General features: G+C 43.2%; 3 protein-coding genes across 8 annotated transcripts in view; 2 read left to right on the top strand and 1 right to left on the bottom strand.

Moving 5' to 3' along the window:
* LOC143898137 (uncharacterized) overlaps positions 1-25,090 on the top strand; it is a 331,198-nt gene that overhangs the window by 270,813 nt on the left and 35,295 nt on the right. The gene's annotated exons all lie outside the window — the stretch shown is intronic.
* On the top strand, positions 375-1,493 carry Mrm2 (Mitochondrial rRNA methyltransferase 2). Its single transcript, XM_077407365.1, has one exon. The coding sequence runs from the start codon at positions 642-644 to the stop codon at positions 1,380-1,382; it is 741 nt and encodes a 246-aa protein (XP_077263491.1). The 5' UTR covers positions 375-641; the 3' UTR covers positions 1,383-1,493.
* Positions 1,479-25,090, bottom strand: part of LOC143898127 (uncharacterized) — an 85,961-nt gene continuing 62,349 nt past the window's right edge. For 2 of the 4 annotated variants that reach the window (XM_077407351.1, XM_077407352.1), the window contains one exon: positions 1,479-6,882. In XM_077407351.1, the coding sequence (XP_077263477.1) occupies positions 4,318-6,762 (2,445 nt within the window). In that variant the 5' untranslated portion in view covers positions 6,763-6,882 and the 3' untranslated portion in view covers positions 1,479-4,317. Of the gene's footprint in view, positions 6,883-18,502; positions 18,720-20,117; positions 20,216-25,090 lie in introns of those variants that run through there. The other 2 variants (XM_077407350.1, XR_013257106.1) reach the window with 2 other exon arrangements.

Here is a 25,090-nt window from a genome sequence, read left to right as displayed (position 1 = left end):
ATCGAAAAATGTCGACGGTCAATAATATTGATATTCTTTAATAATATCTCGTCGGTGGTTTCTCATTCGAGGTTTATAGGATTGTTTTACACCTTTTATTCTTTTTCCTTTTTCTCGTCACCGTCTGGTCTGTATATGCATCTCTTTCGTCTTGAGTGCAGAAAGTGCAGTATCGAACAATTCTAGGAGCAGACTTAAAGTTTCAGTTTTGAAGTGAGATACTTTCTTTTATAACATTTTTTGTAACGCATCCGAATATCTGCGTATTTCATTAACAAGACTCGAACTGATCCTTCTTGACGATCAATAACATTTGATACCGATGATACGTCAAGTTTCCGAAGCAACGACTGACAGATGTTGATCAGCCGATAACCAACGTCGCGGTGCGCAACATGGCCGCGCCCAGAGTCCAGTTTGTTTTCTCTCTCTCCACCACACGCGTTTATTCTCAAATTAATTACTTGGAGATTTAGTTAGCTCGTGATTTGTACGCACTAACGATTCGCTGGAAATGTACGACGCTCAATCTGGTGACGGATAGACATTGGATATTTGCGAAAAGTCTCTCGACGTCGAGCGTTTACCCTGAACCACGCTCGGTCAGGTTAGATCACATTTTGTATTGTACATATCCCGAGATGAATTCTCTCTGCAGGAGCGTCTCGCGGACGAGGGGCGTGCACACCGGTTGCGCATTGCTCAGGGAGACCCCGCGGAATCTGAAGGGCAAGAAGCACAGCTCGCAGCAGTGGCTGGTGAGGCAGCTGCGCGATCCGTACGTGGAGATGGCGAAGCAGGAGAGCTACAGGTGCAGGAGCGCGTTCAAGCTACTCGAGATCAACGAGAGATTCAAGATCCTCAGCCCGGGTTTGACGGTCATAGATTGCGGGGCGGCGCCCGGCAGCTGGACGCAGGTCGCCACCAATCTGACCAACGCGCACGCCAAGAGAGAGGATCCCGTCGGCAGGGTGTACGCCGTCGACAGGCTGCCGTTCTATCCAGTGGAAGGCGCGACCATTCTGGGGAACATGGATTTCACGAGCGCCAAGACGCAAGAGGCTCTGAGCGAAATACTGCGCGGGGACAAGGCCGACGTTGTCCTGTCCGACATGGCACCGAACGCGTCCGGCGTGAGGGAGATGGATCACGATAATATAATGTTACTCGCGTACGCCGTCCTGAGATTCGCGGTGCGGTTCGGTAAGGCGCGGGGTACGCTCGTGGTGAAAGTTTGGGACGGTGGTAAGGCGCAGCAGTTTGAAGAGAATCTGTCCAAGTTTTACGATAGCGTGAAAGTGGTCAGGCCTGACGCGACGAGAGACGAGTCGTCCGAGAAATTTTTCCTGGCTAGAGGGTTTAAGGGTCTCAAGACGAGCTGATACAGTTGATTAGTTTTTTGTAGGTACGATATTTCAATTGTGTATAGGATACGCGTGGAGGATGGGTGGACAGGTTGTACAAATAAAAGAGTACGATAATTTGGTATCATACGGGCGTCGTATGCGATTCATTTTTTTTTCCACAACTCCTTTCACTCCGTTTATCTAACAGGCGGCCTTGCACAACACGACAAATGCAATATACATCGATATATTTCGCTATAAATAATACGATAAGATTTAATACGCGATTAATACGCAATCGGGGACTGTGCTCTTGCTGTTAACACTTATATTATTTATATTATGCCTACATTATATATGCCTCTATGCGTATATACATTTCTCAATGATAAAAATTAATATGTACACGAATCGACATTCAAATAGTACGAGAGACATTACACACCACATTGAGACGCACGTAGATCAGTTAGACTTACTGGCCGCACAATGTCAAGTATCGTAAAAATCTTTCGGCTTCGTTATCGCGTTCGTAGCAGGAATAACAAAAGCTGATTCGAAATGTCTCGATGCTTGGGATGGAGTCCCGGTAGCGTCCGCTATAATAAAAGCCGCGGTTTTAGCAACACCGTGTGCAACAGATTAAAATGAAAGAAGCAAAACCGTTAGACAATTTTAATATATGAGTGTTAACAGGATTTAGTAAATATTATTTGAATAGAATTCTTAATTGGGGTATTATATTTGACGTAAACATTTCCCATATTTTTTAAGCTTTTCGATTTTAAGGGAAAGAAAGCTGTAACAAATTCCGGGAGTGTCATGCGATGACAAGTAATAGCATATTACTTGTCTAAATATACGTCTAGGTCTAATGAAAATTAATTTATTTTTAAGAGAAGACTTTTACGATTTACGCATCAATAAAAATCATTGAAAGTATTCTACGTCGATTTATTATTAATATTATTCAAATAAAGAGTTTTAAGTATTCTTGCGCGCTTACTGCGTGTCACGTTATAACCGGAGCGTTTGTTATAGCGGTATCGGTGACGATAATGTTGCCGTCAAAATGCAATTATCTTGCCTCGTGAATGAAAGGCAAGGCCGAATACGGCAAAGAAGTTTCATCGAAACTTTTCGACCATTGATTTTGCCTGTCTCGAGCGAAATCACCTTTGAAGCTATCGACGTGAAACAACGATCGATTAGGTCACACCAAAAACACTTATTCTACGCTGTGGGTTTGCTAATATAGATGTAATTCGTGATCGATTTGTAAAAAGATCTAACACGTTCGCGCACGCTTGTCGTTTATAAAATCGAGTGATTTAAGAATCTGCAAAAGGTCGTGTAATTCGAAGTGATTCGCTGGTCTTTCGCTACAGATCTTACAACGACGAGCACGAAATTGATGCAGCACGATATATTTTTTTACTGAGCAACACGATTCTCAAAATTTCGTACGACCAAAAATCGACTACTCTATAATAACTATAAAGATCAGTCTGTGCTTCAATAACACTTCCGTTAGTAAATGAGCTCGACGTATCGCTCGCGAGCTCGTAAGCGCCGCTCATGTACCCTTATCTCGAAATTAGTGTTAACACTGACGCGAGTCTAATAACTATCTCTCTGCTGCACAGAGAATAAAGATTCATCAACGACATTTCGCACGAAACTTGGCTGAATTAATGACTATTTCACCATGCGATAGCCTAATCAGCGATATATTTTATATTAAGGATTTATTCGCATTTTCCCGCATTTTCGTCGCATATTTAGTATTCAATACGACGAAATTATTTATATCATGCGAAACATGACAAACTAATCGTTTAAAATAATAGAATTACGAAAAATAAAATAGAGTCATTATAAATAAAATTTCATTACAAAATGATTGTTATATTATTACAATAATAAACATTGATAGTTAAAAATATAGAGATCCGGATATCTCGTACGTGAAATCAAATATGTGACGAAAGTGTGGATCATTATTAATTTCTAAAGTCGAAAAAATGTAAAAAAATTACTCATAAAAAATTTTTTAAAGTTATTTCGGGCAGTGTTTCTTCTACTTTATTTTAGCGTATTCTGGTACCGTAGAAAATCTCAGCTTTCGTTTGCTTGTTTCGTAAATGTTAGCCTAATTAATATTAGTTTGAACAAATCGATCCTCTCGATCGACTTTACTGTTCGAAAGAGCGACGGATATTTTTCATGCGGTTCAATATTCGTTATCGCTTAGATCAAATGTAACGAGTTCGCAAAAAACATCCGACGCTTAGCAACTCGATGCCTTTATTTTGAAATGCACGATGCAGTTCGAACTTTCCGTAGAAAGCTGCACGTCTCATTAAAATTCGTTGTCGATTGCACAAATCTTTTACGTCAGCTACTTGCTATTTTCTTTATCCAATGCTTATCATTATTAATTACGCAGCATAGATATTAATACGCATTCTTTGTGAGATTTTCACCGAAAAGATCTTCCCAGATACGAGTTTAAAATCGCCAACGCGATATGACGCAAATGTAATACATGTCTAAGTACGCTTCTTAAATTTCCTTCCGCTCTTAGCGAGTCCAGTTTTCTTCTCACACGGAGAATCGGGAAGGCAATACCAGGGAAGATAACTTAGATTCCGGATCACCCCTCCTGAGATCGTCGAAGTTTCCAACATATTTGCAACATATTCGCTGAGCAAAAAAAAATACTAGGCGCGATACACGTAGTACCGCCGACTCTCGAACTTCTCCGACAGATTGTCACGGAATATCTTCCGTCAACTATTCTCCTCATCGATCTTATTTCTTCGAAATCTTGGTACGATAGCGATCTAAACGCGGCGAACAATCCGCGAACTATCTCGACGCAATTTCGGAATTCTTCTCAAGTCATTTGACACAGTTCTAAACACAGTTCATTAAACCTTTCTTCCAAAGGAAAGCGACGTGAAGACAATTACATGCCGATTGGCGTTCTTCGCTTCTGCGTTGGCACCCTGCTCCCCGGCGACGTCTCCGTGAAGGGGCTCAACCTCCGCGACGATCGCCCCCGGAAAAATCGGTCGTGGAATTGTTTCTGGTCGTCGTCGGTCGCCTCGTCCTGATAGGGATACATGTCCGGATCCCTGATCAGCGGCATCTTACTCCAGAAACGCATCAAATCTGATCTCCGATTCTGCCTCTCGCTGGCCGTCGTCTGGATGTGATCGGGTTGCGATCGGTCCAGCTTCCAACTTGACGCCGTCAGATAGTAAATTGGTTTTTGACGCGTGGGTACGCTGTTCTTGGTGCTGGTGCCGCCGTAAGGGACGACGTCGTCCGCGGGATAGCGCGAGTTCTGCTTATAATTCTGATTGTGTATGCTGTTGGCTTCGTTAGACGGGAACCTCACGTAATTACTTTGTTGCGGCTGCCTTGGGTAATCGGGAAATCTCACGAAATCCTCGGTGGAGTCGAGATTCATCGTAGTCCGTTTGGAACTGCTCACCGCGACGTTTGACTGATGGGAGTCCTTCGAACTTTCCTGCAGCACGCTTTCTTTGGCGTCCGATCGTTTCTCGTTGATCGTGTGGATCTCGGTTATCGGGTCTTCCTCCGGCGAGTCGTACAACAGCGACTCGGACGAGGAAGGCGCAGTTTCCAGTTCCTCGTTCCTCTCATTTTCGATCCTCGTAGAGAGCTGCTCGGTTCGCTCGCGTCCGTTCGAATTGGTGGACGCCGCGCCATGAGCGTCTTGAGAGAATACGACTTCCGGCACGATATCGGGATTCTTGCCGAACGATTCTTTGGAACCGTTCTCGCTATCCTTGACGATTTTTTCCGTCACGTCCGGCGGCGACTGAGTGGTGACTTGCAGTCTCTCGGTGTTCACGTCCAGGATCGTTGTCTCCAGAATGAAGTCACCGTCGATGCTGACTTCGCTGGAGACATTGCTCCCCGCCTCGTCCTTGTCCTCCGTAGGCGCGGAATCATTAAAGCGGATCATGACTCGATCGCCTATATCGAGCATCTTCTTTTGTAGATCTGCGGTTCGATTTCGCTGCCGTTGAGGGCGATCGCGATCTAATCGCTCGATGTCTCGCGTGGGAATCGTCATCCCGGCCTCTCCATGCTTCAAGATCTCCTCACCTTCAGTCGAGTCTTCATCGTCCGGTACGTCCGTGCTGTATTGATAATCCCCGTCGTCCTCTTCCTGATCATAGATGAAATCCGTTTCCTGCGACTCGTTCGGCTTGGAAGTCTCCGGTGTTAATTCGTCTTCCGCGTATGTCTCGTTATCTCGTTGCTCATCCAGCGGATTCGACGTCAGTTGTTTCGCAGGTGGAAGCGCGGTGGAGTCCGGTGCCTCGACGATGATGCTGTCCTTCATGGTAGTGTTCGAGGTGACGTCAGACATTTGCGTGATTTGCTCGGCGGTATCGTTTTGCGTCAACGACAGATCGTCCACTACGTTTGTCAATTTTGTAGGCGAGATCAGCAGCACTAGTGCGGGCGGCGTTTCAGTGGAGTTCTCCTCCCGCTTCTCCGCCATCGGGATGCTTTCTTCCGTACCGTCACTCGCGTTGACCCTGTTCACGCTTGAAGAGTTTAATAGTGGTTTCAGGTTTATCGAGATCTTGTAGTCCACTACTTCCGAGGAATTGGTATCGTTCATCTCCTCGATCAATTCCGCGATTGAAACTGTCGTTGGAGATTTCCGATCGATCTTTTCAACATCGCGAACACTGGAATTCTCAAGAAAAAACGCCGACTCCTCCTTGTCCAGGGTCGTGTCGTTCTTCACTTCGTACAGAGTCGTCTCGTGCGGCTTTGTCTTCTCTTCGCTTCCCGGCGTGAAGTAAGTTTCATTGCGAGTCGGTACCGCGACCGGCTCGTTTGTCGAGAATATTTCGTCCAATCGGATGTTCGTCAATGGACGATTAATGTCGGGCACCAGAGGGATATTAAGCTGCAGGGGACCGGTTGATTTTTTCTGGTCATTTTTGGAGGCTAGCGCATTACCGAACATAATTTTGAGTCGCTCTAGAAGAAAGTTCTTGTGCGCGGTATCGTTAATGCTTATCTCTCTCTTCACGCACCTGCCCATCTCGTCCGCGTGATAACCCTCCGCGCAGGCGGGTAACACCGGCGCGATGAACACGCTCTTCGGCGTTATCCTTCGTAAAAAAGGGGCAGGGTGGTCCATGCTGGGTTGGAGATTCTGTGCGTCCATCAGGATCGACCACCCTTCCCAGTGGTCGGTCAGAGAGCCAATGTCCTTCTTTTTGGGTGTCGACGACGTTGCTGACGATGTTTCTTCAGGTACACGGATAGGCGCCAGTTCGCCACTGCAGATCATTCCGAGAAACAGTAAGACGGGGAACATTCTCCACCGAGAATGCCTTCGCCGTAGGCTCAGCATCGTTTCGTCCTCGTTGCTTCTAATCGAAGCCTCTTCGCGGAATTCGGGAAATATATCTCGGAGCGCTCCTCTGGATTTTGCTTGTCACCTGTCCCTCGTTCTTGGAACCATCGGATCAGTCTGCCAACAGATAGAAAGATAAAATTAATATGTTTTCTATATGCGCTTACACGTGTGGTGAGCGTTTAAGTGGTCGAGCGGAGAAATTAGCAATACGTTTGCGCAACGCGGCGATGAATTAACTTCAGCCGCCACTGCCGCCAGTATAGCGGCTCATCCCAAGGAGCAATGTTAACCCAGTTTCTAATCTTAATAGACGCCACTTAGCCGGCAACGCGCGTATACCGGACGCATCGTTCCCCCGAGGCAATTTAGGACCGCGCGAGTTTCCACAGGAATTTCTCAGAATGTTGCGCATCTGCTTCGATCTCGTCTCTCTAAAGTCCCGCTATAGAAATGCTTCCATCTGTCTCTACGAGTCATATGATTTGAATAATTATAAAGAGAACTTCGAAACGACTGGTAACCATAGACCAGGGCGCGGCGTGACACGCGGAAAAGAATATAAGTCGACTATTATCGTCGAGTGAAAGTTGTTTCCGATCCTCTCGGAGCACGCTCGTAATGGAAAAATCACGGGATACACTCCTATCTCCTCGCGTTCAGTGACATACTATGCCACAATAACATACGTGCCACAAATCGATTGCCGATTTTATCAACTTACTCGACCGCCGAACGAACGTCCAATTAATCGTCGAGTTTACTGTGATAGTAACGATAAGCGAGAAAGGAAGAGCTATACAGCTGAAATATGTCCATCAGGCGAATATGATGATCCGCGGGAACATGTGTAAACCGACAGCGAATCTTGGACGCGAATCATATAGCAGAATTATACCATAATTCAGAGAACATATAAAAGAAAATTTTTTTTAAAGATATTTTAATATTTAAATTAAATTTTATTTTATTTAAATATTTAATATAAGTGTATATTATATTGTAAAGAGATAATTGTAGACTATAACTTGTCATACGTTTTATGTTTTATTGCACAATCTATATGCGTCGGTAGAGAAAAAAAATCAGAACGTAGCGCTCATCCGATGTCCCCCATTTCCGCTCTTCAATTACTTTTATATCTCGCTTTTAACCGAGACTTCCGCGTATAAAGCGTATACGTAAAAGGATAAAAGGATAATTAAACGTAGGCAATTGCATCGCGTGATACCGCCGTTTGTATTTCTCGGAGGTTTCGAGAAGTACAATGTGTTTCGGCTTGTTACTATAGGCACCGACACGTTACCGTTCGCTATATATCCTTAAAAGGCGTGCGCTGCAAAGTGCGTGCCTCATATGCCGGCTGGATAATGCGCCTGCGAGTGTGCGTACACACAGCGAGGAAAAGTGAACGCACGCCGATCTGTTTTTACCGTTACGCAGGCACGCCGGGATTATGTCTGTTTCGTGAATAAGACGTACAAATACGAGAATCGACTTCCCGATCGTTTACGTGTCGTCGCCTCGCGGGAATACGCGCCGCGCGCCGTCTTATTCCAGGGGTCTTCTCGCCTTCTATTTTCAGTAGCAATAACAGGAGCGACGCGGATACTTTATAGCGTTGCAAATGAGAAGCCGCGAAATGTCGTATATCTTATTGTTAGTTCATACCGGGGGTAATTCTAATCGTTGACTAATCTCGAGATCGGACAACAGAACAAATTTGTGCGAAATATATGTATATAGTAGTTAGAGGCGCGCGTTCTTTGGAACTTCTCTTCCACCTGGTATAGTTCTTAACAAAATAAATGTGACGGTGCGTGCAATCTAGATCAATTTTTACCGTAAGAAACGCACGCTTCGTAAATTATTCGTTTCCGGTGAGAGAGAAACGAATGCATTACTTGCGGGCAGCTTATCCCGCGAGAGTGTTGCGAATCCCAGCGCAACGCGGGAAACGCTGAAGAAATTTAGAGAAAAGGCAGACATATACAAATTGACACGACCGCGACGTGTCCACATCACGCGGCGAAGGTAGGGCTTAAACGAATCAATTTATGAACATGTCCCGATGCAAGATGTAAAATACAGTTTCCTGCGAGCGTGCCCGTTAGCATTCCAAAAAGTTCAACGCGTCCCACCGGGCACTGAAATTGACGCTATATAAAATATAAACGCGCGTAACGACCGTAGGCAGATTGAATGTCTTTCGCGCGACCATATTTATCAGGCTTTCCAATCAACGAAAGTCGATGCGTTAACATCGAGGTAAATGTCAGTAGACAGCGGTAGGAAGCGCCCATCGTCTCTGGCTTTATACCCGTTTACGATGTTACCTCGCCGCCTCTCGCGCAATAATTTCACCGACGATGACGGAAAACGCGATTTTCTGCGCGCGGCACGATAGGGATGGATTAACGCTCGGTATCGCCGATACCGATATTATACGTTCGGAACGGAGACGCGGAATATTTTGAACGTGAAACACCGATAATCGTTATCGCGCGTTGGGACCATATGTCGATATGACGGGGAAAAAGACCGCCGGTGGTATGATTTATGCGAGAACGAATTAAGTACTCTCGTACGTACGTGCCTCCCGAGATAGCCGTGTTGCGAGATATCGGCGCCTTCTTTCGGAACGATCCTATCCCGCGACGCGCAACGTAAGCAAGTGGAAGTGTTTCTGTTAAGCGAGCTGTAAGGGCGCTCGATTGCAGCCGATCGCGGTAAGATCACTATAAACTAGAGTACTTATCCTCTATAGCCTATATTTCAGCTACAATCGCTAAATCGGTCCAACGTATTTTGCTAATAAAAGGCCGCGACACGCTGTGGACGCTCATGCACGACCATGTTAATACGAGCAGAAAAATCTTACCGAATTATCTCTTTAGCGAACTCTTTGGCGAAAATTAAAACGGAATGTCAGAGTGAGAACGAATTAAGTAAACAGATAAGTGAAACGTTGTTTAGAAAAATAATTTTGTCTGATGTCAGACAATTATTGGAAGGAAGAATAATGAACGTACTCACGCAGCATCAAACTTGAATAAAAAGACCGAATCTTCGGCTTCGTCCGACGAGGTTGCGTGCGCGTTCGTTTGCTAAACAAAACGTGCAACGCGCGTAGCCGAAGAGGAAAATAAAAAATATGGTAGAAGCGAGTATATCACGTTTAATACCGCGTGGCGCGTACGAACGCAGGCGCGGTAATCCAGCTGTAAATTCAGTGATTCGGGATAGGGCGAAATAAAATATAGTGTGTCCAAAGTTCTTGCTTGCCGGACACGATATTGCTCGAGGTCACCGAAAGAGAATTAACGGACGCGAAGCGACATTTTATGCGACCGTCCGTCGTAACGGCACGAAGGATCCCGAGTGCGTTATCTCGCGAAAATACGTGCTTCTATATATAAAGAACGTTAAGCCTAATAACATCGAACTCAAGCCTGCCGCGAGAGAAAAGATCGGATGTCGATGAGACTTTTTCGACATTCAGCTCCGACTGTTCGCCGTCCATGCGCCAAAGCTCTATTCCGCCACATTTTCGCTCCCTGCCTCTTTCTTCGATATTATTCGTGTTATCGAGCACAGCTCGAGTGAGGAATTAATGAGAATTTTATGGCGTTTAATTTGCGCGCATATTAATTAATAGTTTCCGGCATGCGAGTGGAAATGTTTACGGAATGTCAGATCAAAAGCGTAAAAAGCTAACGGAGCGATATTTATGACCACAATCAAGAGTTTCTCTTAAAAATAAATTTATTTACAGAGCACTATCTGATTTTATAATGCATGCAAGGTATGATTATAGGTCTGGTTATATTTATTGACAGTTAATTCTTTTTATCTTATGCGTTTTAGACGTGTCGATTATTTTGCATACACAAAACTATATATATATATATATATATATATATATATATATATATATAATGTTTTATGGCAGTATATATAATTTCACTCGATATATTACACATGTTTTTTGATAATTTCCTGGATGTGTTTTCGTGAACCGTTCTGCCATTCGAATTTGAATGCGTAGCGCAATAAAAATACCGGCTCGGGAGAAAGTTTTTTATATTTTGTAGACCGCGGGCACGAGCAAAGAATGGTTCGGCGATGATTGTTCATGCATTCCGACGAGTACTTAGGTCGTTTCACTGATAGCAGTGATAGCTGATGACGAGAGTATTTCCTACGCGAGCACGCAAGCAATTCGTTATCCGTTTGTCAATGACCAACAACTTTTATTGCTCATGTACCAACCGCTAAGCGTTTCTGTATCGGAAGCTTTCTCCGATAGGGTTGTACTTTCGACGAAAAGGGAGAACAAAGGGAGATAGAAAACGAGGGAGAGGGAGAAATGCTCGGAGAATCCGTTAATTACGCTTCAACGTTTAGAAGATTATAATTAAACGATAACGACATGGGCACTATAGTCAATTTCAACGTGACGTTGATTGGCCAACAAGATTATTGACCGGTAGAAAATTGATTCAATTATTCAGCGTTTATGAATTCTGTTGTTTAAATCTTTTAAGCCTTAATTGCAGCCAGATAGATATTCAATCAAATACTGATTGAATTGAAGAAGATTAATTATGAGCCATCTAACTGCGCGGTATTTCTTATTATTTACGCTTTTCATATAAAAGCGTTTTCGAACCCTCTTCATTATGCTGGCATTAAACATTTTTCTCAAGATTTTTCTTTAGGTTTTTATAAATTTTTTCAGCGAATATGGCAGGAGCGATCTAGTTAAAAGCAAAAAATTCTGCATTCTTTTCTTCATTTAAGAAAGAAAAAATATTTTATGCACAAGAAAGAGATACGTATATTAAATTTTTTAATTTACAAAAATATTATATAAATATTCCATAAATACAATTAAATAAAAAGTATTTTAAAGTTTAACAATTAATAAGAAATTAGCACGCAACACAATCTGAAATACATTACGTGTGAAAAAGTACTAATAAGAGCGGTGCATTAAAGATGTCTCCTAACACTATCACACAATTCGCACCATATCCACTACAATTATTCGCGTCAATACGACCATTAAATTTTTCCGATCCGCGAAAACGTCTGTTGCTTTAGCGAATCTGGCCACAGCTGGCAGTAAAGAATGATTAACCCTTCGCGATCCGAGATAACGTTGAGAAATAGGTCGATATCAAGCATTCTGCAATTATTTGAACGTCATTGGTGTTGCTCATGTACTACAATTTTCCTCTAGTGTTTTAATACGGAAAACCTGAAGAGTAGTCTACGAATTGTAATAACCAATTGCTTTACGGGAACGTTCATAAAAATCTACGTGAAACAAAATATAGATTGAAAAATAGATGTATAACATATGTATTATATGCGAAAAAAAGATAAACATTTTTATTACCATCGCTTATATTGCAAGCAATATCTATCTTGATACAGAGAACCGCGCGAAGGGTTAAAGACATACTTTAGTATCTTGTGACAAACCGGCTATAAAGATCCATCAGCTTTAATCTTCCCGCCGCCACCGACACAGAAAACATCGTGTATTTGTCTTGCGTCTGCTCTCATAATCCATAACACTAACATTTACACTCCGGCGCTCCAGATGCGTTAATTATCACTCGTGCCGAACTTCTCTTGCTCGGATTACACACTCGGGTTTTTTTTCCTAGGCAATCTTTAAAGATAGAATAATTTACCGAGATATAAACGATAATCGAATAGCCAATAAATAAATTCTTGAAGTAAAAGTGATTCTCTTCTTTTTAAGAATGTTACAAATTAATCTAAAAAGTAATATAACACAATTGATACACGGTCGATAGAATTATATCAATTTAATCATTAAATAAAGAAGATCCGTTAATGTTTGTGGCATATTAAAACTATATTTCTTTAACTCATAAATCTTATCGAAATGGCGTAATGACAGAGAGATACAGTGAAAAACAATAATCCTTAGCCAATCTCAGATCATGTTTACTCGACTTGATTCTTGTTGTTTGTATATGTTTCGTCGAGAAGGAGAGATATATATAAAGTGTCTGTGTATTTTCTTAATATGGTTCATTAGGTCGTGACGCAATTGCTTTCGGAAGCTGCGCACAATTGCAGAGTGATGTTTCAAATGCATCAATTGCACGCCTCGCATTCGGGTTACTCAAAGCGGATAGCGATTGCGCCGCATTGTACACACTTCGAAGAATACTACGCATATTATTTATCATATCTCGATAGTTGTTGTGAATTTTTTGCAAAACGCGAGCATTAATTTTTAACTCAATGTATTGTGTGTAACTGATATAATGCGGTTATGGTAGTTATTAAAAAAAAGTTAAATATTAAATTAAATATTAAATATTTTAAGCAAAAAAAATTCCGCATAAAATCTTCATTTAAAAAGGAAAAAAATATTTTATGCACGAGAGAGATAAACACACTAAACTTTTTAATTTGTATAAATATAATATAAATATAACTAAGCGAAAAGTTAGCGGCATGTTTTACAATTTAGTTGAAATAGCGAAGTTTTATTTCTCTTATATCTTTATTAATTTTGACGAAAGTGATTCGAAAATTTCGACAAGAAGTTGCCAAGTCTAAAATGCCTATTTAATATTTTTGTTACAGTTACGCGTCGCGTGATCACAAATATGTTAAGAAATATGTAGCTGAAAGGAACAATAAATCTGGTATACACAGTGCAGAAAATTATATAGCCGGAGAGTGCAGGGGTTTATCCCGAGTTACTATTCTCAGTCGGTTTAAATGGCCTCGAGATGACCAATGGTGACTGCGTCTTCTTCAGCTTTCGTCGTTCCTCTCGCGAACGACGTCCATGCTCGAATCTACGATGATTCACTACGAGTTGACCTCTCCCTAAATAACGCAACGCCGGCAGAACGAATTCAATAACGCGAAGCAATGAATCCTCACGCTCAGATTATTCCGAGGTACAATCAAGACGCCGCATGTCAGTAGCTGAACACTTCAGCGTATAAAATAGCCGCGCTCTCGTACAACTCGAATAATTCTTTTTCTCTTAGAGGTAGATATCCGTTTTCATAAAACTTTAAATGGAGCCATCGTATTTTATTATAACTCAATGCGATTGAGAGATGAAAAGCTGAGATGAAAAGAGTACTCGATTAAATTACTAAAACCAAACTCGACTTCGCGGTAAGATAAATGGTACTAGCAGAAACCACAAATCTGTACACGCGTGAATATAATACGGTGTAGCTAGAATGTGAGAGTAGCGGTCTTTCGAAACGACAGCTCTAAGCGCATTCCTCGGGATTGTAATCTCGGCGTTTCTCGGGTGATTAGTAAATCCGCGTCTCTCTTGATTTCTCTCGTAGCCGTTCTCGACCACGTTCGGTGACAGAGAGCATTAAGAATAAGTCAACTATTAAAGACTTGGTATCAAATATCAGCAACGAATGCGTGATCTACTTGCAAGTATGTCTCACATTTCATCCTCTTTTCGCGATAAAGTTAAGTGATGCTCCAGACGCGCTTTATCTAATATATTATGCATTCTATTCAGTCTGCATTCATCGGTTCGTTGCATATCGCAGGTATATTGTGTATATAGGTATACATACGTTTAAAAACAGACGGACTGGAACTTCTGTTGTCAAAAAGATTTAAGACACGTTTTTATAAAAAAAATTTAACAATTTAACTCTTTAATTCTTACTGCCGGCAATCGCGATGATTATCTAAAAATAAATATCGAAATAGTCTTTAGTCAAACAAAGCAATCTTAAGTTACAGTAATAGTTTACAAACTGAATATAAAATCATAACTTTAAATTTTCGAAAATCTAAAAGTTCAACTGAAAGTTTCAATTAGAAATTCACATTCACACATTCGCGTTTACGTTCCCACCTCTCAGGTTAAGTTTCAGACCGGGAATGTAGTGTCCTCCGTTTAAAATTTCGTCGAGGGAAGCACGTATCGAGGTCATAAATCGCGCGATGGAACTCGGAAAGTGCGACACGAGCGTTTCCGAGACACCCCGTAGCCGAGACTCTCGGGTACGAGAGTCGCACAGCAGGTGTATCTCCGCTAAGATTCCCCTACATCTCCGACGGCATGCACTTTGTCTGGTCTCGTACGTATCCCGGAGCCCGATGCGTCCCGGCTGAGTTTATCTGTGAGTGCAGTTTGACCGTGGCCGTACATACATATATAAATTTCAGAGCGCATCTCTTGGCTTCGGTCTCTCCTGCTACATAGCTGTATCCTAGCTCCGATACATCTCGTACCCGATGCACTCCGCCGACCGAACAACTACCATTTCTTGCGTACTTGTTGCACGAGTGTTGTTCAATCGAGTAGCTTTCGCTTTTTCTCGCGCGCGACTGAATTTTCACGACGGACTTCTAAACGGGATATCCACGCCGGAGTAATCGGTGCCTTAGATCACGCGTTATCTGCTCAAACTACAAATACTATAAATGTTGGCTTAAATGTTAGAGCAATGTCTATTAGTCAGTTATTTTAGTCTTACATGTTAATAAATAAATAATAATGACCAAAGATGTATTTATAAATAAATAACCTTTTCCGTTTTATTATTTGTGATTTTATTTAAAAGGTTTTTATTAAAGTCTTTTATATACGACATCGAGAGTGGGGTAAACGGGTAGACCGTCAGACCTCGCCGATAATAAAATAGAGAGAGAGACTCATATTTAGATTCATATTTATTCAATGTTATGCAAAAGCATCTCTTTTGCACTTGACACGTGTAAAACTTTCCGACTTTTATCTGAGGCGGGTTGTTGGTTGTCGGTATATCACACATCAAGAGAGCTGGAGTAACTAAGTTGACTGGGCTCAATCTGTCGAAACAAATAAGCCAAAAAGAAAAGATTGGACTATGTGTTTATTCAACTGTGAAAAAAATATCTCTTGGAACTTGATATATGTAAAATTCGCCGAGCGATTCGACTTTTTGCTACGAATCCGAAATTTCGTCATATCACCGCGAAGGCTGACCGGCTTGTCAGCAGTGAGAGGATCGTAATCCTGGCTGGCGCGGCCAGCTAATGTAATTGGCGCGCGATTAAACGAGGAATTAAGCTCGACGCTGCTTAAAGCGAAGGCGATACCGTAATTCGTCGGCTATATACAGGACGGCCTCGCCCGCCGCGATTCGAACTGTTAGGCTTTTAATAAGACGCGAGCGGGATTTTCTTCGAAGCGACGAGCAGATGTGACATACTTTTGGCCCGATATTCGACTTCGTGTGACCGTCCTGGGACAATGGGTGATCATTGATTTAATAGGGATAGTCAATAATCACGCGAATCTCAACATTGGCAAAGATGATCAGAATTAAGAGCATTTAAATTATGTGCTCTGCTGCAGGATAATGGCAAGTAGCATCGAGGAATCAGTAGCTATGCTTAATGGGCAATTTTGAGGACACTCATACATAAAAAGAAGAATACGCTGGCGAAGGATAAATAAGAGATTTTACAGCTCAAATTACTAATGGAAGTATACAATGAATGCTACTTAAGTAGGACATAATGATTTTGACACACAGAAAAAAAGTTATATGTGGCACACAACCTGGACGTAATATCTCTCCCAATAATTTCAAGAAAGTATCTTTCTCGCGCATGTCTTGTGCTCGGTATTATTTCGTCGCAAGGTCAGAGGCAGTTCATCGAAAAGTGACAAAATCGCTCGTTGATATACCTTGTAATACGAGACGTCCAATGCGCACGCCACTTTTGTTTATGGATCGTCGTCAGAATTATAAGACAATAATTTTTTTCTTTAAGTTACCGTCTTGTGTCTTCTGGTGGTGCGTTCACCTCGAATCCGAAGATCGAAGTTGGCTCCGCGCCTGGAATATAGAGCGCTCTTCCTGTTTATCGCATCATTTATTATCTGTCATAATATATTTCTGCTCGTTGACCTTCATTTAGGCTATCACGACGAAAATCCCCGGGAGCATTGTCTCGGCGTCTCGCGCACGTGTGTAGCGCGTATAAACATGAGATAATAATTTTTATATTTATTACCTAAAATCATTATTAATTGGTTGAAGCCGCTATCGCGTGTTCGCGGGAGAAGAAATATCTGCCTCGAAGAGACGTTTCATAAAATATTTCACATACACACACAATCGCGAATATCTCCAGGAAATTTTCAAATTTAAGATTCAAACGCTTTCTTTCGCAGCGCGGAAAATACCGAGTTTTTCTACAAAGCATCATATTATCTCTCCCATTCTTTCCGTTCTCTTCTCATTTTTCCTTTTATACTCGGCGTCTCGTTTCTCAGAAATGTATCACATCGTTGCGGGGGATCGCCTCCTTTCATTCCCGCGCGCGCGTTTTCTTCAGCACTCATTTAATCTTGTATGCGCTAGATTTACTCAGTGCGTTAATACACACGCAGCGTTGGGCTTGCGTATACGTGTTACGTATCGTTCGTCGAGTCAAGCCATACATATATACATATATTTTTCGTTCCGATCTCTCGCTTTGCCGCTGCCGCGGGCCGGTTGCGTTTGTGTCACGGGGGAAAAAGCATCGTGCGGCCGAGTCTCCGCTCCGAGAGATTCAGCGGGGTCAATGAATCTGATCTGGAAAGCGGCGATATATACACTCGCGGTGGCTGAGCTCGTGGGAGCCGCAGCCGTGGGGAACTATACGCAGCCGCGACCTCGAGGCCTCCTCTCCCGGAGGCGGCGGCGGTGGCGACGGCGGCTTCTGCTCCCTTCTTCTTCGTCTTCTTCTCCTTCACCGTCTTATTTTTCTCACCGCCGCCGTCGCTGCACCATCCCGCCGACGCCGACGCGCCGAGATGGAATCATATGCTTGCGAACTCGCTCGTGCGTCGTTTCGTGCGTCCTCAAACGAGGATTCCCGGTGTCGATATTAGAAGCAAGAGATAATATATAAGTAAAAGAAATTAATTACATTGTAAAATATAAAAAAATGTCCCTCGACATGTTAAATATTTCAAACTCCGCTTATTAAGTTTTTACCTCGGTTTTTACAAATTTACGAGTATTTTATCACCGATAAAACCCTAGAACTTGGGGTTCGAAACGATTATAACCGTTTTATGTCAATGCAGCGAAACACCCTGTATATTTCCTGCGTTATCACGCTCGCCGCGGAAATCGTGTTCGGAGGAACGTGTCGGAGTCCGCCCGCGTAGAAGCTTCGAAGTCGCGGAGTCCGTGACATATCGCGTGCGCGACTCGAAGGTCCGCAACGGGAATTCCAGTACACGTTTGCAACATGTCTGGCTGCTGTCCAAGGAGGTTGGAAAACGCACCGGTAATAATCGGCACGACCGAAAGTTCGTCCGAGTCGTATAAGAATTGAGGCTCTGGCATGCCGCCAAGCTCGCTACTACGCACAGAAATCGACGAGCTGTCTCCGATAACGTTAATCGTAGACACCTGCTCCCGAGGCTGACTTACGAGTCTGGACTGCTGGATCATGTGGCTTCTTTCTCCGCGGCTCTCGCGGCTTAAAGTATATAAACGCCAGTCCAGTTAGAAGTACTCGAGGAAAATTGTCTGGAAAACTTTCGACCAACTCCGTACTGCAAACACTTCTTTTACAACAAAATCCGGCAGTGCAGTGCAATAAAAACTTATTCAGTTCTCATTTATTAGTAATAAATATTAGAATTAAAGTAAAGTTAATATTATATATTTTTATTTGTTTTATTCTTAAAAGCGAGTAAGCAAATAATTCATATGGTATATGATCGCGTAATCTTAGGCGGTATATTCACTTTCTAAAGAAAACATAAAATAAGATACTAGATTTCCTCGAAAACGCGCACAATAAATAATTCGAGACAACATTTGTTCTCGGTGTTAAATTCTGCAGACGGCGGAGATGTTAAATCCGAGCGTCGCCGTCGTCGTCGCGGGGCGTCCCTTGCCATCGCCGATATGCTGTAAAAATATATTTATATGACGCGCGATCGCTCGTGTTGGAAGTACATGAAGCGAAGAGAAAAAGCGTGCCGAAATTTATCGCGACGGCTCGACGTCGCCGTATCTCTCGTCGGCTCGTAGAGATCGGATCGAATTCGCCTTCAGCACCAGCCTCATCCGAGCCCCCGAGCTCTTTCACGCTCGCTATCGGTTCTTTCGAAATTATGCTGGGCGCACGTCGTATTATCATGCACCTAGGGCAGGTAACAAAGATGACTTACTGCACGCGAATATTACAAGTTTCTAGAAGAATATTAGTTCCTATTGAAAACTTTTAATGCAAGTCACTCCCCCGTAGGTATAACTGGAAGCGAACAATTAAAACTTTGAGAAGTCGTGCAAATCTCGATTGTTATAGGTAATACTTGGGAATTGGAAGGACAGATTCATTATTCCTTCTCAAAACGACAGTCCTTAGCATTTTCTTAACAGAAGATTTCCAAGTGAGAATTATAAGAAACTACATCATCATGCGAAGATACGTCATCTCCAAGGTTGCGAGCGTACGTGTCTTCTTCAGATGCGGTTGAACGTTCTTGAAAAACCGAGGTCTCCGCGCAAATCGCCAATCATGCGCGTTTTGCAATCATCTCCGCTACGCGCGAGTCAGCAATTACCTCTCACATTTGAAAAGGCATCGATATCTTCCCAATGACATTTTCAGGACATCTATATTATTTCGTCTCTACTCTTGGCAACGACACGAGAGAGTGAATGATTTTTCCAGCGTGTCGCGGCAGGTGACATTAATATTCCTCAAAAGCTTCGAGTGTTTTAATACCAGCATCGAGGATTCGCCGTTAATCAACAACTTTGTATTATTGCTGTCGCACTATTTCTGCGCGAAGTACCCAGCCGACGCTGGTTTTACGACGTGCCGCCGGCGCATCCTGCAAACTCTAGCGTTATTCCAGCTTGGAGAATGCATTACGAAGACGTTTCTCACTGACATGAAACAATACGAGCCGCAGATAAGAAGCTTCCACCTTGCCTCTACTACACGCCGCACCACTCGCTGCTCTTCCTAACCGAGAAACCGCGTTTGTTTTCTATCGGAAATAAAAAGTAGGAGAAACGCGCTAACAAACGCGTCTAGTAAAAACGTAATCTTGATAAGCATCCCTGATGAGCTGTGCTAATTCACAAGCAACTCAATAAGTGTCTTAATTTATATATCATATTGATAAGCGGAAAAAGACAGCCAGTCAATTACAATCTTTATATTCGTTATTTCTATTTGTTCATCGTTCTCCGTCGTACATCTAGGACGTTGCGTAGAAAACAATGTCCGTTACGGGATGACAAAAAAATGCAATATGGTATAACGATGTCAGATATATAATAGCGATTCCATACCTCGTTATACTTTTCGAGCTAGTATCTCGTTTTTTGGCGATCGGCCGGATCCATTCGTGCTCTCCTCTGGTCTGCGATACCGGTTGCTTGATTGACTCCTGGAAAATCGAGCACAACGTTTGCATTTCTTCCAGGAAGTCAGTCATCGCGGCACGAAAGGGGAACGTTCGTGGAAGAAGGTGAGAAGCGGGCGTGATTCCGGCGCACGAAAGAAGTATAAAATTGTATTTAGGGCAACTCTTATTACGCGCGTCGCGTCGCTGGCGCTAAAAAGATTAATTGCACGGATGCACGCAATCGACAGATTATCGAGATTTACACACGTGCTGAAAAATCACCGAAAGAATCGATTAAGAATATATTGAGATGATAATTTAAGCAATTTTACATTGTTCTATCGAATTGTCTATTCGACTTTGTCTTCTTATTCGATGCAAAACGCTATAATTTTATTTGTATAAAAAGACAATTTTCAGGACAGGTACAAGAAGCTCGACACGTGGCTTATTTTACCCTTTATTCTTTTTTGTTAAAAAAGAGAAGCAAGTCCATTTGACTTGCCGCCTTATTTTTGTATGAACCTGCCATAACGGATCCCGCCATTCCCGCCGTTTTGTCGCGAGAGCCGTGCTAATTTCTCACTGAAGTTAACGTTTTTACTACGGTTCGGGCGGGGGGGGGGGTAAAAACAATTTTGTTGAACGGCGAAGCGTAGAAAATGACGCGTGTTTTGGAATCCGGGGGAGAAACCCGGCATCTAATATTCCTTTGTGTTTTGTGTCCCATCACGCTTGCATGCTGTTTAAAAACGTGACTCGAACCGGATTTCTAAATCCGTTCGACAACTGGCTATATTTAGAATCAAATGTCTTTTTCTCGGCATGACCGCGGCACAGCTTTTTTTCTGCCTTTCTGACAGGGTCCTCATCTCGCGCGGCTTTATCTCGACGCCCGCTTGTTCGAACGAAAGGATAGGGAGGTATCGAGACGCGGCGGCTTGTAAAAACCCGCTTACACGCACCGAAATGACTTTCGTCCCGTGAAAATTATCCGTCGAGCCCATCATTCACTGCTAAAGAAAGATTCTCGAAAATTTCTCTTTCACTTCATGTATAGCTGTTGTTAAATAGTCGGTGCAAAGTAAAAAATGATAACTTAATTATTCAGTAACTTATAATGTTTCTCCTACATATATTATTAGTAATGAATTTTTAGAGAGATTCTGTGCGAGATTCTTCGGGAATTGAAATAAACACACCGAAGACGTGTTTTCCATATGATACCGTTAGGAGTACCGCGATTTTTAGTAACATTTTCTACCGTCTATGGGAAGCAGATAAACTTTTCACTTTGCGGTTTAACGATATCTCGATTATTCCGCGAATGGCAAAGATCTCGCGGCAGGTATTCAGATTATGCAAGCTCTGGAACAAGTGATCGGGCTCAACGGGCCGCGGCGAGCAATGAAGACAAAGAAGTTCAAGGCAAATTGAAAGTAGAAATGAGACTCCGTTACTACGCCGACCTGGAGCAGCGAATTGCATTTGTATGGGACTCCTTGTACATGTATCGGCGCGATTCCGCAGAAAACCGACATCGTGCCATTACGAGGCTATTATGAAATAAGAATATCGCTCGACAAAGACCAATAATTAAGCGCTAACTTGTGGTTAATATATTGTTAATCACGAGTTGTGGTGCTTGATAATTCATTAACCATAATTGTTAAAATAAGCATTCAAAAACCGTTTCAATATGGATAAATCCACATTTGTTCGTAAATGAATGTGCGAACGACAATCTTAAGAGCGCGAGTTCGCGCGAGTTTCAGAATACGGTCCGCGCTGAATGTGAGAAACGAGACGAATATCGGCGTTTTCTTCAGGCTCGACAAAACATTCTTGCCTGTTGAGCTGTGAACCTGCCTTCTCAGATAAATCGAGTCTCATGTCGGCTTCGGTGTCGGCATCGAGCGATTACGAGCGTCGCACTTTGCATACACGCGACTTGGGAATTTTACCTAACCCTCGTAATGTTAGAATTCTTTAGCGAAGGGAAGGATCTCCCCTCCGAGGCAGGCACGTTCCCATTTTATGGGAAATAATGTATTCTACTCCGCCGGATTCTCGGTCACCAAATATATTTCTTAATTTCTCTTTCTCGACCATACGTGTGTGTGTGTGTTTAAAAGAATGCACTTGGAGTATTCAGGATATTTATAGAATGCACTTTGACTATCTTTCCGTTATAATCTTTATTTTGATGTCGCTAGAATTAATCGTTCAATTACGAACGATTAAGGAACCGAGGATTTTAATTGATCTTTATATGTTACAATATGTGATAAAACCTTATTTAATTAAAATGTCAAATAAACTTTTCAACAAAACTTTCTCGCAAGATATTTATTGCTGAAATTTCAAAAATCGCAAAGCAATGATAATGTGAGTCTGTAATGAAGTCAGATGAATCATCTCGAGTTTCGATGAAGAGGTTAACAATTAATTCGTTAAATTCATACTGCCTGTACCGCGTAACGTCGCGTCGCGTCGCGAGACATTATTCTAGGAACACGCGAAATTACAATCGTTTCATAACCGGGAAAGATTAATAAATTATCACGGTTGACCAATTAGAAAAATATAGTGCAACACGTTCGCGAACACGCTCCAAAGTGTATCACGAATCGTGCATAGTCTAGCGCCAGCTCTTTAGATGAAAAAGAAAGAAAAAAAAAAGAAAACGACGACGAAGTCGGGGCGGCGCGGCGAGTTAACGCGCGCGGATCGCGGTGTTATTTGACGGTAACTTCATCATCGTCGTCGTTGTCGAGGGATCGTCGGCGGCAAACGCAGCACGGCACGCGGGAGGACCTTGAGGCCAACTGTCTCGCTTTGATAGCATCAGCAGTGTTTCGTGTAAACTAATTAATCGGCGCGGTGCTGAGCACGTCGTAAAATAAAGTCGTATATTATCTGTTCGCGCGATCGCCCGACTTTATCGCGAGTTATATTTCCGCGAGTCGCAACGCCTGCAGCCGCGCGCGCGCGAGCGGAGGGAGCGAGCGGAGTGAAGCGCGAAACGATCTCCCCCGGTCTCGGATACGTTATTCGCGATAAATTACGGCAATCCGCGATGCGATTCGGTCTTGATCGGGAAGAAGAACGAGCGACGGGAAGGAACGAGCGACAATACGAGGCGGCAACGTCGGGAGGGATCCTCGGATTTATTACGGCCCGGTCGGCGCTAAAGACCGGCGCGTGAGATAATAAAAGCGACGCGAGGCGGGAGAACGAAAATTTTAAACGAGAAGCGGCGACAGTAAAATCGCGTTTATCGTCCGCGTTCGCGCGTGATCCCGGTGGCCAGAGAACGATCAGCTTAAAAAAGCGCGGTATGAAATCCACAGGAAACTGGTTCGGCAAATCGTCCACTTCCGATATTTCGCCAAGCGCGCGCGCGCGGCCAATCGCGTGACGAGTATTACCGCGGCGCGGCCGGTCGTTGCTCATTACTGAAAATAAGAAAAACGGCGGACAATCACAATGCCATAACGTGAAATGTCCAATGTATAATATGAACCGGCTAGTGCCGCGATATCGCCCTAATTATATGCCCGGTTGCAACGCGTATTATTTCTATTTTTATCTCTGCATGCGAGCGCGCGCGAGTCAGCGTTAAAAAGTCTTCCATCTTTTTCAACATCATCGTATTCTGCCATTTACAAAGTAGATACGATCTGATGGGGTAGAGGGGGGGGAAAGAAACTCTGCTTAAGCGTGTAAATGCTACAATGACAAGAGAGTTTCGATATCTGGAGCACATTCTTGCAAGATCATAGGTTCGAAATGAATAATTATGCTAAAGAATGCAAGTAACAAGAACAATGTGGATTTTTTGATTTATTGACTCAGCTTGGGTAGGAACGGAGCAGGTTGATATGCTTAATGTAAGCAGTTAAGAGACCTCCTACTGTTACGTTTGCCGCGTGAAATATGAGTACCATGGGCGAGATAAACTTAAGATAACTTCTCCTTAACAAGAATGTCCAGATATAAATGGTTCGAAGGACTCGAGCGAATTAAATATATATGCATAAAAAAATAGGTAATAGATAATAACAACCTTATTGATATTCTCAACGAATCAAGTGGTCTTTCGCTTTAATGTCCCTATAATCTCGGCACAGCTACGAAGATACCTAATATACCGGAACCAGTAGCGGTTCTAATAGGCAGAAAGATTTTTTAAGTTTACGATAGGGAACACATTGCTGATACGATAAGGAACATACTGCTCGCCAAACGCGCTTATTACCGAACGGCCTGCATCGAGACTGTCAGGACGCGCGCGGCTGTGCGGCGCGGCGGCGGCCGCTGGCTGCTGCTAATGCCAGCCGCCGCTGGAAACTGGAATCGATGAAAAATCAATGCAACTCCCTCAGACACGCTCTGATAGACTTAGACGTTCGCAAAGTCTCTCGCAATTCGACGGCCGAGCTCGCGCTCGCGCCACGCTCGGCTCTCCTATACCAAGAGCGCTTTCGTTTCCTCCGCGGGGCGACAGACGGAGAGGTAACAATCCATGCGCGATAATTACACCGGCGAGCTCGGCGTAGCCGACCGATCAAATTGGAGGCGATAATATAAGTGTGCGCCCCGCACGCGCGCCGCGGTCCGCGCGCGATCGGTATCACCTCGCGGTTTTCGCTTAGTTTTCCGCTCGAATTCCTGAAATTCTCGCCGCTATCGAATGTCCGAGAGACAGACAGAGATTACTCCATGCCGATGAAGTATAATACAAGATACTTCTCCATCCTACGATCGCATGCAGTTTCGCGTCCGCGAGTGCGAGACGCGAGTGCGAAACAATTAGTGGTAATAGTGTCAAGGGAAAGATTGACTTGATTTGTAACGTCGAACACGTAACGAAGACACTCTGCTCGCCTTTGGCGAAAGTGAAAACGATCTTTT

Source organism: Temnothorax americanus, unplaced genomic scaffold (genome assembly GCF_048541705.1).
Source record: "Temnothorax americanus isolate GAGA-0224 unplaced genomic scaffold, ASM4854170v1 Scaffold22, whole genome shotgun sequence".
In the NCBI taxonomy this organism is placed as follows: Eukaryota; Metazoa; Arthropoda; class Insecta; order Hymenoptera; family Formicidae; genus Temnothorax; species Temnothorax americanus.
Note: the sequence above shows the minus strand (reverse complement) of the source record. Positions and strands in the feature narration are given on the sequence as shown.